The 24,348-nt window shown below is 35.1% G+C and overlaps 1 protein-coding gene across 4 annotated transcripts in view; it reads right to left on the bottom strand.

Annotated features, from left to right (window-relative positions):
• The window catches only part of STXBP5 (syntaxin binding protein 5), a 173,152-nt gene that overhangs the window by 97,113 nt on the left and 51,691 nt on the right, over positions 1–24,348 (bottom strand). For all 4 annotated transcript variants that reach the window (XM_045499950.1, XM_045499948.1, XM_045499949.1 and 1 more), the window contains exons 5-8: positions 21,767–21,901; positions 19,524–19,587; positions 14,754–14,837; positions 11,316–11,439 (exon numbers count right to left, since the gene is read on the bottom strand). In XM_045499950.1, the coding sequence (XP_045355906.1) occupies positions 11,316–11,439; positions 14,754–14,837; positions 19,524–19,587; positions 21,767–21,901 (407 nt within the window). The remainder of the gene's footprint in view (positions 1–11,315; positions 11,440–14,753; positions 14,838–19,523; positions 19,588–21,766; positions 21,902–24,348) is intronic.

Genomic DNA, 24,348 nt, shown 5'->3' with positions numbered 1-24,348 from the left:
TTCTAAAATTCTAAATTACTCTAAATTCTTAAATTGATAGGTAATATATAAAATGAAAGTAAAGTATAATGAAATCAACCATGAAACATTTTTAAACAATTTTGAAAGAAGTTTTCAATATAAAATACTTAAAATGATCAAGTAATTTTTACTGTTTGAAATTCAGTGCTGCAAAGTAAATGAGTAACTTAGTACATTTATGTGACAAAATTCTTGAAAAGAGACATTGATAGCCTTTCCAATGTTCTTAATTACAGATAAGCAAACAGAATTTCAATTTTGTAAATGAATTCAAGTTTTAAAATAGCTAGATTTAAAAAAATAAATTAAGCCATATTTTACCCAAGGGTGACAGGTTGTAAAATTAAACCCTATGCTAATAACTTCATTTATATTTATTCTAAAGTAGGATCCATCCACTGTAATGTCTGAAGAGACTGCTAAAATAAACCAAGCTCTATAAAATGTCAGAAACTCATACTGTGAAAGAATTTTATTTTAAAAAAAGTTTTATTTCTGCTATTTCTACATATTCATTGTAGAAACAACACAGAAAAATATAAAGCAAATAAAACATAGTCCCCTTCGTAGAGATTAATCATTCTCAACATTATTGTAATATTCTTGGGAGATCCCAAACACATGCCTCTACCCCATACTTCTCTCCCACCTTCCCCCTGCCTCTTGGCACACCTGCTCATTCTAATAAACTTTCATTGTTTAAATTTTATTGTTGTTTGCCTCACCGACAAGAATGTAAATGCCATGAAGGCAAAGGTTTTAAGTGTGTATGTGTTTCTGTTGATGTATTCCTGGTGACAAACATTATTTGGCATAAAGTGGGCACTCAGTTACTATTTAATGAGTGTGTAAATTGATGATTTTTCCTAAGGATTAATTCTTAGGAAAAGGGATATGTGGGTCAAACTATATTCCAAACAGGTTATACCAATTCATACATCCAACAGCAGTGTAAGAACATAGTTTGCCACACTCTTAGCAAACAATGTTTTCTTTTGTTTTGTTTTTGTTAAGTGGAAAGGGTATCTCATTTTAATTTGTGTTGTTTTAATCTCTAACTGAGTATTCTTTGCCTTTCTGGTCATCTGTATATCTTCTTTGAAAAATACCTTATGTCCTTTACCTATGCTTATATCTTACCTTCTTTACATTTAAAAATGCTAATCAAAGGTCATTAACACTATATCCATCATATATTACAGGTATTTTTCCTAGACTCATTTACAACCGAATTCTTAGAAAATTTAAAAAACTGCACAAAAGTATACATTTAAATAATCAAGTCTATCAGTCTTAATCATGTGTCCAGTTAAGAAAACTAAAAATCTTAAAATGCCAATTCTTCCAAAATTAATTCACAAATTTAATGTAATTAGAATTCCAACAGCTTTTCTTGGATTTGCACAAAATGACCTTAAAGTTCACATGGTCGGCTCACTACCTATGAATAAGCTAAGAAAAACTAGGAAAGAAAGGTGACTTCCAGAATGACAAAGTAAGGACCTCTGTGAACTCGCTCTCCCACAAAAACTGAAATACTAGCAACTAAAGTTAACCACTTCAGAACTGTGAAGTCACAAAACAAGTGGAACATTGTCTACCCAACAGAATGATGGAACCTCGGGGTGGCGGGGGGGGGGGGGATGTTCTGATGAAAGGCTATTCCCATCCTCCTCACTCCCCAGCTCAGTGACTGGGCAAACAGGAAAAAGCAATAATACATGCCATCACAGAGGGTTGAAATTTCGCAATTCCATCAAAACCAGCTTTGTTAGACCACAGTCATTGATATTTTGTCCCAACTCACAGCTCCCTGGAAACTATTCCCAAGATATCGTGGCAATTTCATTTGACACAGACATCAGCTTAGGGAGACAGAAGGTCTCATACCTGCAGGGCAGCACAGATATAATAACAATTTGCTGGTGGTATCACAGTTGCCTCAGGCTGTGGTTTCAGGTGTGTCAAGTAAGAGCCTGGGCAAGAATTTAAAGAAAATCCTGAAAAACTAGACATATGCTAGGACTGAAAGGTTGCATACAGGTGCAAGGTCATGTGCATGCTCAGAAAATACCTAGGAAAGAAGGATGTCACTCTTTGATTGATTTTGAAACCTTGAGCAAAGAGGAAGTTAAAAAAAAAAAAAAAAGGAAAATGCAGAAGTAAAATGGGCTATAATGTCTACTGTTAGCAGGAATGTTGTAAAAGAAGTACTCATACATGGCTGAAGGAAATGTGTAATGGATACAGTCTCTTTGAAAGGCAGCCTGAGAACATTAATTAAAAGTAGAAATACTTATAGGGCGCCTGGGTGGCTCAGTTGGTTAAGCGGCTGACTTCAGCTCAGGTCATGACCTCGCGGTTAGGGAGTTTGAGCCCCACATCGGGCTCTGTCCTGACAGCTCAGAGCCTGGAGCCTGCTTCGGATTCTGTGTCTCCCTCTCTCTCTGCCCTCCCCGACTCATGCTCTGTCTCTCTCCCTCTCTCTCTTTCAAAAATAAACATTCAAATTTTTTTTAAAAAAATACTTAAAACTCTAACCCTTAGGAACAGCAATTCTACTCCTAAGCATTTATTCCATAAAAACAAAAGGACCGGGGCGCCTGGGTGGCGCAGTCGGTTAAGCGTCCGACTTCAGCCAGGTCACGATCTCGCGGTCCGGGAGTTCGAGCCCCGCGTCGGGCTCTGGGCTGATGGCTCAGAGCCTGGAGCCAGTTTCCGATTCTGTGTCTCCCTCTCTCCCTGCCCCTCCCCCGTTCATGCTCTGTCTCTCTCTGTCCCAAAAATAAATAAACGTTGAAAAAAAAATTAAAAAAAAAAAAAAAAAAAAAAAAAACAAAAGGACCAATACCCACCAAATATGTACAAGATGGTAATAACAACATAACTTGTAGTGTATTTTCAAGAACTGAAAATAAAGTGAACGTCCATTATTTTGGAATGGCTGAACACTGGGAAAAACTGGGACACAAACAATTGGCTATATCATGACTATTAAGATGAAGGAACTAGAACTATGCCAGATGACACGAAGAGACTTTCCTCAAGTACGCTGGATTCAGAAAACATACAAAAAAGACTAATATAATTCTGTTTTTTGCAAAACAATGCCCAAACCCTCATATTTACATATATACATGTACTAATATATATAATTTTAGAAGTATATTTATTTTGGAAGAACACCTGTAAGATTTTTGACAGTGTACCTAGTAGGACAGGAAAGGGGACTGGGCTGCTAACATGGGGAAAGGCTGAGGGAGAAGGGACTGGCAAGATACGATCACATTTATGGGATCCTTGGTTTCCCTTCCTTGGTTTCATGCTTATTAGGAAGTTCTTCCCTGCCCCACATCATTTACATTTCTTTTTGCAGTATCTTATAATTGCTTTACAGTCTCACTCATTACATTTCATTATTTTCTGAAGTTTATTTTGGCACAGGGAAAGTATTTTTCCTCTAACAATTTCAGAGCTATTTTTATAGTTCTATTGAGCTGTAATTGCCAGACAGCAAAGTGCACAGATTTAAAGTGTACAATTTGAAGACTTGTGATAGAGGTATGCACCTACCAGCACTATTTATTGAACCATCATAGCTTTCCCACGGATTCAAAATGTCACCTTTATTACATTAAATTTTTATAAATACACACCTGCCAACTGGTATTAGAGCATCTAATCCTGCCTCAAGATCCCAGGGAATCATCTCTTCCCCTCTGTATGAAATGACAATGTAATGAAACTTGAACCTCTGGCATCCTAATTTACAAAAACCAAGTGGCCAGTGACAAAGTAAGCAGAACACCAGACCGAGGGACTGGAAAGGACTGCTAGGAGAGAAGACTGGTTTACTGAGTGGGGAAGGGGAATTGAGAGAAAAAGAAAGGTAGAAAAAAAGGACACCTAAATCTGAAAATTAGTCCCTCACACTGTATAAGGAACACAGAATTTTAACCACTATTTCAGTATGTTCAGAAATGTAGGGCCTTTCAGTAAGTTAAATGTCTGCTCTGACAGCCAGCATCTGGCCTTTATTCTCCTACTACCCCCCAAAGTTCTAATGAAAGTGTCAGACTGATAAAACTTGAGAATGCGGACATAAATTTTATATTTATTTTCTCAAAGGTTACTTTTGTATACATTTTGCTTCATGAAGTAAACAATTATTCAACTGTAACTCAATTTAATTTATTTCAGTATTCACCACCACTCTTTCAGTGGCTAGGATGAGTTTTAAAGAAGGACATTGGGTGGTGTATCTACTGAATCCTTACAAGTTGGAGCTTTTATATGTCATGCACAGAACACAGCTAGGTACAAAATTCTTAGCTTTTGTCTTGCTCAATCGTCTTCCATGTTGTTCCACCATGTCCAGCATTTAAACTTATAATGAAATTTAAAGCCAGTCTGATTTTTATTTCTTTATAAGTAAACTTTTTTTCCCACCCCCTATAAGGATGCTACAGAGTAGTTTCATTATCTCCGTAAGTCAAAAATGTTGCAGTTTTTATAGTCACCTTTCTTCATTAATCTTGTGTGGACATTAATGAGTCCTTTTGATCAGCATAGTCTGTTTTGTTTTGTTTTTTTTCCAACTCAGATTTTTAAAATTATGTCACCAATCATTGCTTCATTACAGAAAAAATTATTCATCTGTAATCCTAGATTAACTATTTTCTAAATCAAGTAAGTAACAAGGCATAAGATTTAATACAGCACATATACAGGATGTTTAGAGGATCACCTGATTTCACCACTAGGTGTCATTTTACTTCTTACTTGCTATGTCACCTGAGCAGCAAAAATCTGTGCTTATTCAGCTTGTGCTTGTTCAAATACCTGTGAACTGCCTTGATAAGTTGTTGAAAAGAGCTGGTTAATTATAAAACAACTTAATAAATCATATAAACCTCCTTGTCACATCTGATTTCTTATCTCTTACTATGCCCTGCTCCCCATTCCTGTAAACCACCCAGCCACAAAGAATTGGTCTAAGCCCTGTAGATTAAATTCCAGAATTGTATTCACGTATGTCCATTTCTTCCCATTTGTTGTCACAATTGAAATCTTCATTATTTATTGTTTATAAAAGCTTCTTAATTGGTCTCCCTCTTCTGCCAGCTCAACTGATGCACTACCATCAAAGTAGTATTTCCAAAATATAGATTTTGTTTCTCATTGTAAAATCATTTAGGTCTCCATCACAAAGTCCACCGTGGTAGCCACCACTCATACACGGCTACTGAACACCTAAAATGTGGCTAGTCCAAGATGTGGTATAATTGTAAAGTACATATATTTCAAAGAGTATAAAAAAAGAATGTGAAATATCTCAAGTTTGTATAAAAAAAGAATGTGAAATATCTCAAACATTATTAAAACTAATTTGACCTTTTTCAACAGTTACTGGTATAGTTACTAATAAATTTAAAACTACACATGCAGCTTGCATTACATTTCTATTGGACGGTGATGTTCTAGAAAATAAAATGATTCCAACTGGAGAATCACACCGTTAACAATACTAGTCTGAAACGGGGAGGGTGTTCTTTCTTTAATGAGTGTGAAGACACCCCAGCTGGACTGGAGATATCTGAATATGTAGTTTGACTCTTGGCCGAGGGCAATGGGAGTTATGATATGCTTGTTCAAGTTCCAAAACGCCCCAAAACTCCCCTGGTAACCCCGAGTGTAACAGTTTTACTGATGGCTGGCAATGGGCCTAATTGGTTTGGCAAGACTGGCTTGATCACTCAAAGGGTAAATTGAGTTCCTCAGAAGTCAGATGGTGGTTGGAGGGAGACTCAGCACGATCCTTGTGTACATGTAAGTGCCTGTGGGAGGTTGGATATGGGACGTCTCTCAGAATGCTTACCTGCATTATGTTTCTCCTGCTGCAGGATGATATCCTGTGCCTTGAAATAAAAGCTTTATTTGCATATGCTCTGTGGAGTCTGGTAAGTCCTTTCAAATTCATAAACTGAGCAAACTTTGTAATGAACTATATAAAGAACTGCAGTATGGTTTTATTATTTATTGAATGTTTTATGCTTCAGGTGAATCTTAAAGGTAGACTAATACAATTTTTTGTATGTCATATCTTTAAGATACTGTATTGACTTTTACTTATGTAAGATTTTATTTTCTCTTCAGTGACACTTAACAGAATTAAAGTTTCCCAACCTTGGTTTATTTCTTAATAAGTAGATTAGACTGTACGAATTAATAAGTTTAGGAAATAAATTTTAAAATATCATGTCCTTTAATGGACATCTATTGATTTTAACCATCTATCACGTCTATCTCCTTTGAGAATCATCTGATTTTGATGAAGGTGACAATCAGAAAAATCTCACTCTGATTGACACACACATACCCAGGATTAGAGGGGAGATCCTGTGGTGCCCTGAACCAGCAAATCATAGAATCATTATGATTGCTTCAGGGTAAATATGTGAGCCATTCCAGGACTATCAAGTTCTTCCCTCCTAAATTATGAAAGCTTGTCTGTCCTAGGAGACAAACAGGTAAAAAGAGAAAAGCGGAACTCACCCTTAGGCTTACCATATGAAATACAGCATTTATAGCCCACCAAGATGAAATGACTTTGCAGTCAGTAGATGGAACAAATACTGCTTTATTTCCACAGATTCACAAAACTTTACACCTTAAAAATAACCTTGTTCACCTTAGATGACACTAAGTCCCAGAGAATAGTAATTACCTCCACAAAGTTATTTCACACATAGCAAAGCTAGAGTTACATTCCAGGTTGTCTGATTGCCAAAGAAATGTTCTCTGGAATTCATAAAAACTAGATTAAAGGGAGCTATCACTGTTTTAGTTAAAAATCACCTGTTAAGTATTTCAGACACACGAATGAAAACTTTCTGAAAAAATGTAACTATCAACCATCTTTATATGCATTGTAAAGTTATCCAACATTATGTCAAAAAATTATCTTAAATGAATTCAAATTATTTTCCTTTACTGGACATCTGATCTTTACTATCTAGATAACTGCTGTGCCCCTCAGAAGAAGAGTCCGGCAAACAACTTTAGCTATGAAAGATATCATCCAAAGGTAACTGGAACATAATAGCTAACACATCTGGAGAACTATCTTACGATTCAGTTATAGTTCAAGCCCATCATTCCCCAAAGCGTATTTCATAGAACACTAGAGAACCACAAGATGTCCTCCAAATAAAAGATACTAAAGTCAGTTTGTGAAAAGCCACATAAAATAAATGCATTTGTAAACCGTATAAATAATATATATAGGGATGTACCTATATGTGTGTACGTGTATATACATATATACTTAGAAATTCATAGCACACATTAAAGGTTATGAAGTATTACAGTGAAGAAAATGCTCAATTTTAATTCAGCATTTCCTAATCTTCTACTATAACATGCTTTTTCACCAAAAAATTCATTAACGTAAGAAAAATTTGTATTGTGAAATATATTTTGGGGAACAATAGTCTAAAAATCTTTCGGTACTATCCTATCAAATAAATACCAGACCCAGATTTATAATTATTATAATCACATATGTATAGCACATCACAGTTTTCAGGTACTTTCACTTATATTTTGTTTATTTGATCCAGGATATAGAACAGTGCCTATCACATGGTAGCCCCAATATGCTGAATTTAAGTAAAAATAATCCCCACAACAACCATGTCAGAAGGCTAAATTCATTTATTATCCCCATTTATAATTGAGGATGTTGAGGTTCAGAAATATTAACTGACTTCCCAAAGGCCACAGATCTAGAAACTAGGGAACCAGGGCTTGACCACAAATCTTCTGACTTTAAAACCTCATGTTAGGTTGATTACGTCTTCTGAACAAATTCTTCAAGGAAATCTCAAGCTATTCCTTACCTTGAACATCATGTAATAAAAGTACTGGCAGAAGTCTTAAAGTACAATCATTTCCTGACTATCAAGGTAATGCTTACAAATGCTTTTTAAGAAGGAGATACCCAACCATTAAATGGGTTTAAATATAAAAAAAAATCAAAATGGACAAAATTTTAAGTCTAGTATATTTAAAGTAATTTACCATAACTGTTAGAAAGTAAAAGCAAGAGACCACAACAGAAGACACTAATGAGAAAATAACCCTAAATTTCAATCCATCGAAGCAGACATTTAGTACACCCAAATTATACACCACAAGTATGGTTATATATGGAATATATGACACCTTGTTACGGCATGAAAAACACATTTTTCTAGTTTAATGTATAAAAATGTATTTAGTTTTGTCACTGAAATCAGTTATTAACATAAACTTAACTCTGGTAGGTTACCTACCCTTAGCAATAAGCAGTAAACATTATTACTATTGAAAATAATTTGTATTTTATTAAGAGTACTTCTGATCATATACATTTTTAGACTGCTATTATATGCAATAAATGCCATCCTACTTTTTCACACCTGCCACAGAAAAAACTTATTTACACTTTATTTGGATTCTAATTTTGAAAAGAACATATTACTACAAATATTCTGTCTTATTCATTTAAAAATAATTTTAGCTAGTGACTTTGCTAAGATACTACAAACTCTATAGAAACTTTATGCCACTTCTGAAAATCTGCTCTCAAAGAGCTAAGATTTTGGCATAAAAAGGGATCAAGATTAAACAAGAAAGTCAACATTTGGCAATTATCACAGTAAAGTTAATCCAGCCAAGAAACAACAATGGGTGCTAAAAACAGAGGGTATAATTTTGAGGAGGAACAGTATGTTGATACAGTCTCAAAGTACTGCCTTCAAATCAAAATATTTACTGATTACAAATACAAGTTAAAATAGTTATCAATTTCAAAGGGAAAACGAATGCTGTAATAGAGAGCTCTAACAGAAGTTTAATCAAGGGACCAAGGTATAAGATACCATCAATGTGAACATATCAAACACAAGTTCCACTCGGAAGGCAGCAGAAAGAAAGCAAACCTTTTGAGAAAGTGCAATCTGAATCTAAGCATGAAAAAACATCAGACAAAACTAAATGCAGGCATATTCTATAAAATAACTAACCTACAATATTCAAAATTTGTCAGTTACGAAAATCAAGAAAAGGCTCAAGAACTGTTCCAGTTGGAAAGACACTGAAGAAACATGACAACTAAATGTAATCTGCATATAGACCCTTTTGATAAAAGGCAAAAGGTGGTGATACAGGAGAATGTTCTTATTTTTAAGAGATAGATACTGGAATATTTGGGGGTGACTGAGCAGTATGTCAACAACTTACTCTCAAACAGTTAAAAAGAAAAAAAAAGTACTATTCTTACATAAAAAGATAAAAATTTAGATAAACTTAAAACTGCAAAACCAATGTCGTATATTTCTATCATCTTTGATACTAGTTTCATTTTCTCCTGGATTTGAAATGAAAGGTTTGAAACTAATCATCTACTTTTTGGTTTTCAGGATTCTTAGGATATAGAGGTCTTAGGAGATCCTAAAATTTAAGGGAATTCCTAGGAGTATCACCAAGACTAGAGAACTAGGCACTAATAAAAAATGAAAATATATTAAGAAAAACTGGAACCTTAATCATTAAGGGCTATCCTCTGGATGCACACATAAATAGACCTGTTGCAAATTTAAAATAGTTTTCCTGGAAGACTGCTACCACAAAGCAATGGTAAAGTATATCACAATGTGTGGCTTTAAGAATTACTATTTTTTTCTAGAAAACAACTCTAAAAACCCATCCTGACACAGGTAGATAAACCGTTAATTTTACTGTTTCTTTAATTTCTATGTTGCAATAATTTAGATTAATGTTTTTTAAAAGTAGGAACTGATTATTTTAAAGCAAACAATAAAATATTAGCAATATTACAGGATATTCTTCAATATACTACCAAAAAAGAACAATTCCTTTAATCTCCCTAAATTCACTGGTTAAGAATCTCTTAGGGTGGTTGGAGAGTGCAGATTAATAAAGAAATACAAATTCCTAAGCTTCATTCAAAACTCAAAGAAGGTCTTCATAATCTCTTCATAAACACCCTAATAAAACCTTCTTAAGAGGTTTTGTCGGGGCGCCTGGGTGGCGCAGTCGGTTGGGCGTCCGACTTCAGCCAGGTCACGATCTCGCGGTCCGTGAGTTCGAGCCCCGCGTCAGGCTCTGGGCTGATGGCTCAGAGCCTGGAGCCTGCTTCCGATTCTGTGTCTCCCTCTCTCTCTGCCCCTCCCCCGTTCATGCTCTGTCTCTGTCTGTCCCCAAAATAAATAAATGTTGAAAAAAAAATTAAAAAAAAAAAAAAAAAAAAAAAAGAGGTTCTGTCAATACAGCTTGCGCAGAAAAGAATTAACACAGCAAGCTTGAGACTGCTATCCCTAGAAAGGTTGGCTTGCAGGGTTAGCTCTTGGTTGGCATCTGGTAACTGGCTTTTGAGATGGTTTCCACAATTCCGATTCTGATAAGGGTGACACAGTGTGCCTATGCTTTCTGTATGAACAAAACAATTTATGACGAATCCCTGCTTTCTTTCTGGGCATCTGAAATTTTGGTATGCGCTAAAGCAGAAAGTGTTGGTGGAGAGACTCCAATAAAAACTCCGAACCCCTGGGCTCATATGAGGTTCCAGGTTAGACAACATTTCACATATCTGGTAACAACTCATTGCTAGAGCAAGTAAACATGTCCTGTGTCACTTCACTGGGAGAGGGCTATTGGAAGCTTCCTCCAGACTTTACCTCGTGTACCTTTTCCCTTTGTTGATTTTACTCTTCATCCCTTTGCTGAGTCCTGGGAGTCTCACTAGTAAATCATCAAACTTGGGGTGACCTTGGGAACCTCTGACATAATTCTTCAATGCATAAAATTACCTTATGTAGAGTTCAAAGTGTTTCAGTACACACACACACACACACACACACACACACACACACACAAGCTGCACACACACAAGCTGCACGCAACTTGCAAGTGATAACTTTAAGATGAGAAAGGCTTAAAGTAAGTCCTATATCTTTCACAAAATTATTCACTTTTTGGACTACTGGACAAACAATATTCGGAAGACAATGTGCCATTCATTTTCTCAAAGTTCAAATTTGAAGTATCAACTGTAAATACACTTAGAGAGTTTATCAGCTGGTTGTTACATTTTATTTCCATATGTGTATATATTTTTAATTTCCTTAAAAAAACCCTTATCTTTATCCTCAAAAACAAAACAAAAAATCCAAATTCAAAATAGTTTAATGTACACAATTTTTGTAGCGTTCAAAGGGATACATTCTTACCATGTGGAGTGATTGTCTGTACAGGTTTTGCTGGGGACCTCACATTCCATATAGTCAAGGTGCCGTCTGAATGACTGCAAATAAACTGTTTTCCCTCATGATGCCAAGCAACAGAGTGAATAGCCTATAGAAGAGGGGTGAAGAATTCCATTTTTAGAAACAAAATCTCAACACCAAGCTATACACAATCAATATTATAATTTTCAACTTTAACCTTTTCCTATTTTCCAAGCTAAAGTCAACATGTTACAACCTTTACATTCCCATTAGCCCTCTCATAACGCAAATGAAATTTAATACGGTATTGACACTGTTTTAATTCTTTTTATTCCTTAAGCCAGCATGAGGATAATATAATAGTGATATATGTATTAGCAACACATTCATGAAAACAATGTATTCTTATAGTTTCTCAGAAAAAACTATAGCTAAACTTAAATTATCAAGTAGTTACAATCAATATCCCATCAGAAAAAAACTGGTTGCATTGATTAGAACAGATTTTTTTTTTAAACAGATTTTTTTTAAAATTTTTTTTTTTTTAACGTTTTTTATTTATTTTTGAGACAGAGAGAGACAGAACATGAATGGGGGAGGGTCAGAGAGAGAGGGAGACACAGAATCTGAAACAGACTCCAGGCTCTGAGCTGTCAGCACAGAGCCCGACGCAGGGCTCGAACTCACTGACCTCGAGATCATGACCTGAGCCAAAGTCGGCCGCTTAACCGACTGAGCCACCCAGGCACCCCTAGAACAGATTTTTTAAATCAACTAAAACTCTAAGACAGAAACACAGATTTGGAACTAAGATCAACTAAAAAAAAAAACCTCAGACTGAGCTCCAACATGTTACCCATCTCTCACAGTAATGAGGTGATTTTTAAAATCTGGAGAGACCCTTTTTTGATTAGAAAGTTATTTTATACCTCTGAGCCACTTAAAAACTATCTGAGAAATATTTTTATATGACCAAAGTATGTAACCTTTCAATTTTTGTTCTAATATTATTCTGCCTAAAAAAAAAAAAAAAAAAAAAAAAAAAAAAAAAAAAAAAAAAAATTAAAATCACTCTCCTAGGTCCTCTTTAAATAACTTCTCAACTCAAGTCGATAACACTCCTAGTTCTTAATGGTCAATTGACTTTAAAAGCTGCCCTACTGGAATATGGCAGAACTGCTGAGTGCAGCACAAAACCACATAACTGAAACTTAAGAGCTCCACTCATACACAGGTCAACGTTTACTATTATCTCATTCGATTTAATCTTGAACTATTTTAAACTATCAACGTTTACTATCATCTCGTTCAATTTAGTTTTTAAAATCTGCTCTGACTTTAATGTACAAAATAGATTTACAGGTCAAAACTTTCAATGAAATTATAGGAACCTTCTATTAAAAATATTTTTTTTATACTTTCAACAAGATCTTGATTATTGAGCCACACGCTGCTTATAAATAAAAACTTAAAAAACTATGAAAAAAATAGACACAAAGGATGCTGCTATGAAAACAAAGGAAATTCTCTTTTAGTTCTGCTTACAAAGATACCATGCAAATATTAATAAAGTATTCCAAGTACTACTATAGTTTCTCAATGTCATCTGCTATTTAAGTAACTGAAAGCATCAATACGAAGACATGACATATTTTATTTTAAAAACAAGAAAAACCACTTATACACCTCCTAGCTCTAGTCATTGAATTAGAAATCATGACCCTTACTAATCCCCAGACTACAGTTACTGGATACCATTTCACACTGACTGAGCCACATTTCATAAGAAAAAAATCCTAAGTTTGAAACAAAAATATGCAAAATTAATAGTTACACTTTGTTATAATAATGGCAGGGAAGCTATCCATGACTATTATCACCAAAGAATTCAGGAACCAAAAGGAGGAGGTTCACTGACCAAAAATGGAACAATCTGAAAATCAGTAAGAATAGTAACTTCAACGTGTCAAAGGAGAGCAAACATGTTTAAATCCTTAAGTACATAGTGAAACTAGAAGCAAGAACAAATTGGTCATCATTGAGATTATTAGAGAACAACCCCTTTAGAGTAAATATCGAAGTAAAATGAGAGAATCATTGATGCTTTTCTTAAGAACTGTACTACTATTAACCAAATAGTAGATGAGAAGAAGTTTCTCTTTACATTCAAGTGTCTGAGTTAATAAGTAGAGGAGGAATTACAGAATTACACCTTCGTTTTGCAACCTCTATCCATTAATAAATCTAGGCCTTGAACAACACTGCCTGCTCACCTCACAGACACTAACACTCCACCTAACAGAAAAGCATCAGCATCATTTATGAAGAAGTCTCGCTAAAAATGAAAAATGAATCTGAATTCGATCAAGCCTCAGCATACTATCCATTTTATAGGAAATCTAGGGGCAAAAAAAAAAAAAAAGTTAAACACAAGAGGGACGGAGCCAGAAAAATCTAGTCTTTGGGAGACTCTACCTTTAACAAACAAATGGCCATAAAGAAGGAATGCAGGGGCGCCTGGGTGGCTCGGTCGGTTAAGCGGCCAACTTCGGCTCAGGTCATGATCTCACAGTCCGTGAGTTCGAGCCCCGCGTCGGGCTCTGTGCTGACAACTCAGAGCCTGGAGCCTGTTTCAGATTCTGTGTCTCCCTCTCTCTCTGCCCCTCCCTTGTTCATGCTCTGTCTCTGTCTCAAAAATAAATAAACGTTAAAAAAAATTAAAAAAAAAAAAAAAGAAGGAATGCAGTAAGGAGGGAAGGCAAAAGGTGAGGAGAGGCCTACAGTTTGTGAGACTTAAAAGACATTGGTCAACCACAATCAATCTTTATTTGGATCTTTTTTTTTAAATTTTTTTTTTTTAACGTTTATTTATTTTTGAGACAGAGAGAGACAGAGCATGAATGGGGGAGGGTCAGAGAGAGAGGGAGACACAGAATCGGAAACAGGCTCCAGGCTCTGAGCAGTCAGCACAGAGCCTGACGCGGGACTCGAACTCACGGACAGCGACATCGTGACCTGAGCCGAAGTCAGACGCTTAACCGACTGAGCCACCCAGGCGCCCCTTTCTTTGGATCTTAAAACAAGTGAAACTATACTTGTCTACAGTTTACTATGACTTGTATATAATAAAAAAAAAAAAAAAATAGGATACATTTATTAATTTGCTGGTAAATGACAGAATACTTCTAGGAGAACCAACGAGATAAACGGCTGACACTAGTCCCAGGGGTAAAGGGATTAGAAGGCCAAAAGACAGGGGTGGAGAAGAGATTTGTTTTTTAAATCTTTTAAGCTATGTGATTATCTGTTTAATATATTTAAAAAGTGTTACAATTACAAAGGTTGCCTCAACTAAAATCACCAATTAAGTTCTTAGAGAAGCTGTTCTGAACTAGAAAAATGACAAAAATAACGTTTGAGTAGCAAAACTAATGTTATTACCTCATCATACGTGTATCTGTAGTCGGCTTTCTTTGATTTGAGGTCCCATAACACCACTGTTCCAGATTCGAAGCCAATCAAAAGCTGTAATAAAAGAAAATGCCACATGACCTAGGAATGGTATTAATTATGTGAAACATTTATTTGGTGGCAATAAAGATAAATATTATCATTCACGTTTTAAGTATAAAATTATAATTAAACATCTTCATTGCTAATCATATGAATGATGAGGATACTGCACTGCAGTATATTATATATTATATATATATTAATATTATATATTACATACATTTATGTTTGATGATTAGTGACTCAACATATATAACTAGTTATTGAGAAAGAAAACAGTACCATTTTGAAGTCCGGTGTGTACATTTTCATTAATTAACATAACATAATAAATTACTAACCAAAAATTAACATTTGTAGGTGCTTTAGAGTTTACAAACTCTAATTCAACACATTTTAGATAATCTCACTTACTCATCTATCTATTGATAAGTTCCAAGTTATATCCAACCTAGATCCTTCTCGTGAGATTCAGACTCGTAATTCCAGTGGTCACGGCTCCCTTTACTAACTCTGTAAGAGCCTCAAAGTAAACGTGTCCAAAAGTGAATTTGTTATTTTCCCCCTACACTGTGTCTCTCTCTCTACTTCCTGTCTTAATGTTCATTAAGTTGCTCTAACAAACACCTGGAGGATCATCCCTAACTCTAGTCTCCCTCATCAGGGAAAATCATCCGGTGATTTTAAAATTACGTTCTATTATCTCTCCACTTTCCCCCACCTCCAATACCTCTCTCCTGGTTCAAGACACAAAGTTCTTTTTTCTGGTCTCCCAGTCTCCCGACCCCGGTTTTGCTCCTTTTTAAACTCATTCCCTATTGTAGCTAGTGTTTTAACAGTTCTAAAACGCAAACCTGATTATGGAAATGCATGCTTTTATTTAAACTTTTTTATTGTCTTACCATTACTTTTAGGATAAAGTCCAAACTGAGTAATATGACCTATAAGATTCACTATGGTGTGACTGCTGCTTACCTCTCCAGCTTCGTCCCTTGTCACATCCCTCTTACCCAATAGACTCCAGCACATCTCTCCGTTCACGCTCTGTTACCTTTGCTGCCTTCCCACCTGGGCCACATTTCAATGTCTCCCTCTTTGCCTGACCAATCCTACTAACATCTAGATGTTGTTTTAGCTATTACTTCCTCTGGGAAGCGTTCCTTGACCTACCAAATGTAAGTCAATCCCATTCCTATGTCCTCCAACAGCACTCTGTACATTTTTTTAATCTGAAGGATCGCTACACAATAGTGGCCTTTTCCTTAGCTGAATTTTCTTACTGACTATAATACTAGTCTATTTAGGCAAGGACTGGTCTTATCTTGTTCACCACCACCGTAAGACACTGAGCCTGACTGATATGTTGTAGGTACTTAATATATTTTGGGAGGGAATAAATAAATTCCAGAATGGAATGCATGTTCTTGCTTTACAGACTGTCCACTGTCTATCAAACCTCTTCTGCCCACAACCCCCGAACTTGACTTTTTCAAATCTCAGTATTCCCTTTGCTTGAAACCTCCTTCTCTTTTATTCTCTGAGTGATCTTCTATTCATTTTTAAGTCTCAATTTAGTGATGCTCCCTTGGGTAAGACAACCCCCCATTTCTCTAGACAGACTAAGATCTTCCTTCTCCTATGCCAACACATGCATTTTCATCTATATGTCTCTAATATCTATTATATTGCCTAGTACACAGAAGACAATAGATATTTGTTTAATAAACACATAAGTGACTAGTAGGTAGCTAATAGTTGTAATGTAATCTGGGGATACGAACAAAGTCTGGGGCAGTCCCAATAATTTTAATGAAATGGCAATTTTGTGGGTTTCAGACTTCAGGGGTATCTGGAAGGACAATCATTGAAGCTAACAAACTTTCCCCCACCTTGTCAGGAAGTATAGTTAATTTTGCTAATACAAGCTGTTCTTTTCTAGACAATGTGAGATACATACTCCTTCTGGGAAAACTGGTATTTGTTTCCTTTACCTTCTCCTAGTCCCTCTAAATACCTTAAGACATGTAACATGGCATTTTCTGAGGGGGAAGTAATAGAGAAACTTCAGGAATAAGAGATGGAAAAGGATAAAACTTAAGAGTTGATATACAGTGTAAACAGCACGGGATTGCTCAGGACATAGGTCACTTAAGCTCTCGTCTTAGATTTGTTACTTAGTAGCCATTTAACATTAAGGAAGTAATTTTATCCATCCAGATGTTAATAACATAAGAGGGTTATAGTAAGTTTTAACATCTCTAGCCTGCTCTAACATCCTAAGAATGTTAGAAATCTGTGTCAACAGGTTAGACTTTAATCCCCATAATCTCCTAAATATTATAAAAATAGAAGAGCTAACTTAAAAGATATGGTATTTAAACATGGAAAATTCTTTCAATATTAATTCCCACTAGAATCTTTTCTCAGAGATGTTAATTTACATACTGTTGAGCAGTTTCCTTTTATTTTCTTCTCTCCTAAAAAAATTAGTGGGTACACTCAATATGAATGGGAGTCTCTGCAACATCAATAACTCTGGGGATGGGATCAGAACGATCAGTATTCAAAATTCCAGCTCTATCGCTATCTAGCTTTGTACCTCTGGAACACATAATCACACCAAGTGTCTGCCTCAGCATCTGTAAATTCGGGAAGACAACTAACTTACAAATTGTTAAGAGGATCGAATAAAATAGTGCATATAAAGTAGAAAGCACAGTGCGCAAAATAAAGCAGAATTCAGTAAGTGGCAGTCATTACTGTTACTATCCTAAGTAAGTTTACACTAATGCCTAACCTTCCCTAGCCAAGGCCTTTGCTTACTGTGGTGGCATCTCCTATAAGGTTAGCTTTGAAGGAATCTGCCCCGTGGCCTTTCTTTAGTGACACAATGTTACAAAGATCTTTGGAAACAGCAGAAGAGTCACTGATACAAAGTGGGCTTTTCTATTAGAAATCAAAGGTTAGACAATATAAACTAGTCTAGTACCTTAATATTTCAACAACGTTTAGATGAGATTAACTCTGGAAACTAAGGAGAATAACATAATGCCAGGTTTCAAAAAGTGAGGATGATACAAGCAGCTATACGTAATTTATTTATACAATAAATTAAGTATATACTGAGGAATTACCATTTCTATGTCAGGTGCTATGGGAAACATAAACCTTTGTAAATCTCTCTATGCTCAAGGGGTCTCTCGAGTGCAGAGGACGTGAGATATGCACATATTTCTAATACATGGCAATATGTGACAAGTACTGTAAAACTTGCACAACTAAGGTGCTAATGGATTTGAAAGTGAGAGAAAGCATTTTTAGTCAGGATTAACAGCAAAGATATCGTGAAAGATATATATTTAATCCAAGCCTCAAAATGTGGGTACGAATTCAGCAGACAGCATTCAGTGGAAAAGCATTGCATACAAAGGAACTCCCATACAGGAGGCAGGTAGGCAGCAAAGAACAGCTCACATCTGGGAAACAAAAACTATTTGCTTCAGCAGAGCATTCAGGTGAAGGTGTTATGAAAGACAGTGGAACCTAGGAGCTATGTTTTAAGGAAACTGTATCTTGTTAGATACTGCAGAACCAATGAAAGCTTTTCAACAAGGAGAGCAATAACATTAAAACAGCATTCTAGGAAGACTGATCTGGAAACGACTCATGAATGGGTTGGAACGCTTGAACTACAGTGGCCGTAATGAGGCTGAATAAAAAACAGACACTGCAAAGAAACGACTGAAATGACTTAGTGACTGAATCCAGAAAGAAGGGAGGGAAGTTTTCAATTCTCTTGCCATGCCTCCCACCTAAAGGCTTCTAAACAAGTACCTTGTATCAAAGAAAATAAAGTGTAGATACAGGTTACTGTAACTTGCTTCCTGTGAAGTTTCTCTCAAAGCATACATTTGTATGATTACAAGCTAACTCCAAACAGTAGAGCTATGCCTTTGTTTTCCCAGTAGCAAATAAAAGAATAGTGTTATACAACACACAGGCTAGACCACTCCCATTAGTTGAGGAAAGGAAAAACCTTCACAAAATCTAGAAGTTTCATTTCACTGACTTTTGATAGTGATAAACTTCCTGGCATTTATGTAGGATAAGATCATAAAATTATTTAAGTTAAGAGATTCATGGAAAAGGAATTTTTATTTTTAAATGTATTAAACAATCTAAACAATAGCTAGATACTGACTATATGAAACTGGTTTTGAGCATAAAAAGTGAAGTAATATTTTAAAAAATCTCTACAGTATTAATCTAAGCTATCTATGAAGAAAAATTGAAGAGTGAGGAGTACAGAGACACCTCTAACATAAGGCATTATGTGATAAATGCTACAAAATTTGTATAATTAAAGTGTTAAAAATAATCCGAAAGCAAAAGAAAAGAGTTTTTGCCAGATTTCCGCAAAATCTTAATATGCCAAAAATAAATAACTTTGAATTGTACTCATTACATTTTATTTGTCTTAGGGTTTTTTTGTGTTCTTTAAAATTATAAATGATTCTAATTCTTGTTCTTCATAATATTTAAATAAACCAGTAACTGTCTATGATGGACAACATTTGTTAGAAATGTCAACTTTGCAAGGTAAATACATGTGGCACTAGAACAGTTTGCATATTTTTAAAAAAAATACCAAGATCCATGCATTTAAGTAATAAGTCATTTTTTAGGAAAAAATTCTACCTTTCCTTCATCCATTGGGTTATCACTTATATGGACAACCGGTCCTGGGTGAGATTTAGATGACCTAAAAAAGAAAAGTTAGCAAGACTTTTTTTTCTCAATTAAAAATTTCAATACAACTATATATTCATTATAATGAAACCAATGAATGGACGTTAAAGATGTATTTATAAAGGGTGAGAACAATTCAGTAAGTAATCGGTAAGAAATGTATAGTTCTTAATATGGATCAAAATAGGAATCAGAGGAAAATTCGGGTGGGGGATGAGTTAAATAGGTGATGGGGACTAAAGGGCCACTTGTGATGAGCACTGGAAGTGCCCAATCACTATACTGTGTAGCTGAAACTAATATTACACTGTATGTTAAGTAACTGGAATTTAAATAAAAACTAAAAGAAAACATAGCAATCAGAGGAAAAATAGTGACATTGATACAAATCCACAAAATTTACAAGTACACTTTCTGTATAGGAATATTCAATTTAGTATTTTAGCACAAAAAAAATCTATTCTCATGGTAGAATTCTCAGAATTAATATTTTTAAGTAAGCATCATCTAAAATATTGCTATCTTATTTTACTCAACTCTAGCCTCCACCTGGGGCATCCATAGTTTCATAGTTCACCCACAAAAAAATAGGAAAAATTCTATTATGGTTTTTAACACAACAACAAAACTAATACCACTGGACACGCTCAGAGAAAAAGAAGTCATATAGATAAGAATGGAGCTGAATTTATGCCCATAAGTAGGAATGAGCACCTCCCTATTCATAAATTCCAAGGGTTGAGACACCAGCCCACTTCATGAGACCTTTGTGAAACCATACAGACATCTATCTGCACCAGGCCAACCTAGTGGATGTTGTGATCAACTCAAAGAACAACCACAAAAACCCACACCTTGGACCAAGGCACTGAGATATGATAACATTACTGCCACAGGAAGAAAAACCAGGCTTAGTACATTATAATAGTTGACCAAGACGTTGCTTAAGAGTGATGCCACCAATTTATCCTTATGTCAAATTCTGTGGAATGCAATAATACAGAACTATTTGTTTAAAAGCAAACAAAAGATGGGGCACCTGGGTGGCTCAGTAGGTTAAGCATCCGACTGCGGATCATGATCTCACGGTTTGTGACTTTGAGCCCCTCATTGGGCTCTGTGCTGACAGCTCAGAGCCTGGAGCCTACTTCGGATTCTGTGTCTCCCTCTCTCTCTGTCCCTCCCCCACTCATGCTCTGTCTGTCACTCAAAAATAAACGTTAAAAAAATTAAAAAAAAAAAAAAACGAAACATCGAAAATGAATTTTGTCAATGTCCATACATTTTTATTTTTATGTCTAAATAATATGAGAAAAAACCTGAGATAAGATATAAAGATAAGAGTTGGGGCGCCTGGGTGGCTCAGTGGTTGAGCATCCGACTTCGGCTCAGGTCATGATCTCACGGTCTGAGTTCGAGCCCCGCGTCAGGCTCTGTGCTGACAGCTCAGAGCAGAGCCTGGAGCCTGTATCAGATTCTGTGCCTCCCTCTCTCTCTGGCCCTCCCCTGTTCATGCTCTGTCTCTCTCTGTCTCAAAAATAAATAAACGTTAAAAAAAATTTTAAAAAGATATAAATATAAGATTCTAAAACAAAGTGCAAAGTTAGTGCTAAAGATCCTTAAGGCCTTACAGCTGAACCCTGTTTTTGTTGCTATTGTTAAATGAAAACAATCATCATTATATCAAAATTAACAAATTGTTAATTAACAAATTCTGCAATATTATATTGTAAACATTTACATTATATTTGTCAGTTATTTAAACGTATCAAGTACTGGTTTAGATCAATGTTTTCTAAACACTGGTGGCAACCCATTAGTGGGTCATGAAATCAACTTAGTGGGGTATGACTAACATCTGAAAGAAAAATAAACAGAAGATAGAAGTACAGAAAAAAAAATTGGGAGTGTTTTTCACGTAATAATTGTTTCATTAAACTTGTGCTACAATTGGTACATACATACACAGGTTTATATATACATATGATCACATATCTATCTATATATATACAGAACATTTAAATGTACAAACTGTTAATAGTATAAGATTTAGAAAAGGCTAATAAATCTGTGTTTAATATCAAGAATGTCTGACATATTTAATTCCACACGGATTTACTCATTAGCTATTATATAAAGATATCATACATGGTCCTGATACTTTCAGATATGGAATATTTGCTCAAACTCACAGTTCAATGGCTTTATTCCACATAATGACGTAGCCTGAGAGTGTGAAGGACTCCACATTGACAATATGTATATTACCTCGTTCAGTGCCCACATAGAGCCACTTACTCTGGAAAGGCAGATGGCAAAATGTAACCCTGCAAGAGAAAATATAACCAAAAAGGAAATTAGAAAAACGTCTGTAACTTTTGTTAATTGTATTAGAAGGTTAGTCGTGACGTCTAATTTAGGAAAGGCAAAAATGATATGAAACCAGATTTATCTACTCATTGTGGTTAACATTTTTTTTAATTTATTTTTTTAAGTTTATTTATTTATTTAGAGAACATGAGTGGGGGAGGGGCAGAGAGAGGAAAAGATAGAATCCCAGGCAGGCTCTGTGTTGTCAGTGGACGGCCTGACACAGGACTCGATCTGAGATCATGACCTGAGCTGAAATCAAGAGTCAGATGCTTAACTGACTGAGCCACTCAGGTGTCCCTGTGATTAATATTCGACATACAAGTTCAACTTATATGTCAAACAGAAGGCCTTATAGTAAATAGACATGATGGCTTGACAGAAAGAAGATGGGTTTTAAAGTTACCATGTGTTTCAAACCTGGCTATGTCATCCACTGTGTTACTTTAGGCGCATCACATATTTAACCATTAAACCACAAACCATTAATACCCACATGACCCTAGGTATTATTACATTCCTCAGGAGTTATTAAACACACTCATCTATCTCAGTACCTGTGCTTACCATTCCTTCCAGGCAAAAGGCTCTTCCCGTTCATATTTTTCTTCTATTCAAGATTCAGTTCAAATACACCTTTATTCAAATTGATAGCCCAATAATTTTTATCTCTATCAGGCTTGCCTTGTTAAGACAGTTAAGGTCTACCTTCTTCAGTAACTTGTAAGCCTCAGGGAGTGCAGAGATCCTCTATACTCACACTTAGACAATGCTCTTCTCCTATGTCATAATGATATGACAGGACTTCATTAACAAATTATAATTTACATGCACGTATTAAGGTTTATTATCATTCCAGTAATTTCAAACACTTTCTATTCTTAGATCATTTGACTTCAAGATAAAGAATGGAAACTATCTTGTCCTTTTTGTAGCACTTATTTTTAGCCCCCCAAAATTAGTATGTTATGAAATCATATAATGCTCATTTTTTTAGACTACCTATTTATTGTGCCTCTCAAAATATATTCAAATTTTCAATAGAACAGCACTTCAAATAACATACAGTAATAATTAGTACTAGACCATCAATACTGGTACTAGGTTTTAAGCAAGATATAGCATACACAACATTGTTATTCCCATGAACACGATTTCATTACAGAAAATTTTCAAGATGAAAATACTTATCAAATAAATGTACATGCAACTCATGGTCTACCTCCTAGAGGGAATGTTCATTTAAATAATTATTTAAGGTTCATCGTCTGTATTTCTTGTTGAGGGTTTTATATAATAACATGTCATATTTCTAAGGGATTTTCTATATTAAACAAAGCACAAAAATGTCTGTTGCATCAAAAAAACGTTTTATAGTCCCATATGACTTCACAAAATACTAAGCAGTCCACAGTACCTTTCTGAAAACTCCAGGGCCATATAGGTTTCAGAATTCTGAATTTTCTGGATTTCAAAAAAATATATAATGCAAATTTTGTAGATCACCTAAAATGGCAGTATCTCACAAACACATTAAATATTTTTAAGGTATGATTTTTGGCAGTTTTTTTAACTGAGATATAATTCACATGTAATATTATATTAGTTTCAAATATATACAATGAGTCGATACGTGTGTATGTTGTAAGATGATCACAGCAAGTCTAGCTGAAATATTCATCACCACACATATAGTTAGAAATATTTTTTTCTTAGTTTAGAACTTTTAAGATCTCCTACTCTCCAAGCAAGCTTCAAATATATAAAAAGTATTATTAACTATAGTCACTGGCAGTTTCTTAAAAAGTTAAACATATACCTACTGTATTTAGGTATTTACCCAAGAGAAAGGAAAACATAATCTATACAAAACTTGTACACATGTTACAAAACAGCTTTGTAACAGCCAAAAACTGGAAACAATCCAAATGTCCATCAACAGGTAAGTGGTATATACTCATAACAGAATACTATTCAGTAGTATAAAGGAATAAACTACTCATACATGCAACAGCATTGATGAATATCAAAATCCTATCATGAGGGAAAGAAACCAGATAAAAAGACATATTGTACGATTCCATTTATATACAACTTATATGCAATACGAAAGGCAAACTAAACTATTGTAATGGAAAGCAGATTAGTGGTTACCTGCAGATTGCAGGAGCGGAGGCTAGAAATAGAAGAGGGGAGGGATGAGGACAAGGAAATATTTTGGGGTGACGTGTATGTTTGTTATCTTGATTATGGTGACAGTTTCATCCGCGTATGTATGTGTCAATTTATCAAACTGTACACTTTATGTGGAGCGTATTATATGTTTATTATACCCTAAATAAAACGGTTTTAAAATTTTGTGTTTTCAGAGATTTATGGATTTGGCAATTATGCATATAGATTG

This window comes from Leopardus geoffroyi, chromosome B2 (genome assembly GCF_018350155.1).
Source record: "Leopardus geoffroyi isolate Oge1 chromosome B2, O.geoffroyi_Oge1_pat1.0, whole genome shotgun sequence".
In the NCBI taxonomy this organism is placed as follows: domain Eukaryota; kingdom Metazoa; phylum Chordata; class Mammalia; order Carnivora; family Felidae; genus Leopardus; species Leopardus geoffroyi.
Note: the sequence above shows the minus strand (reverse complement) of the source record. Positions and strands in the feature narration are given on the sequence as shown.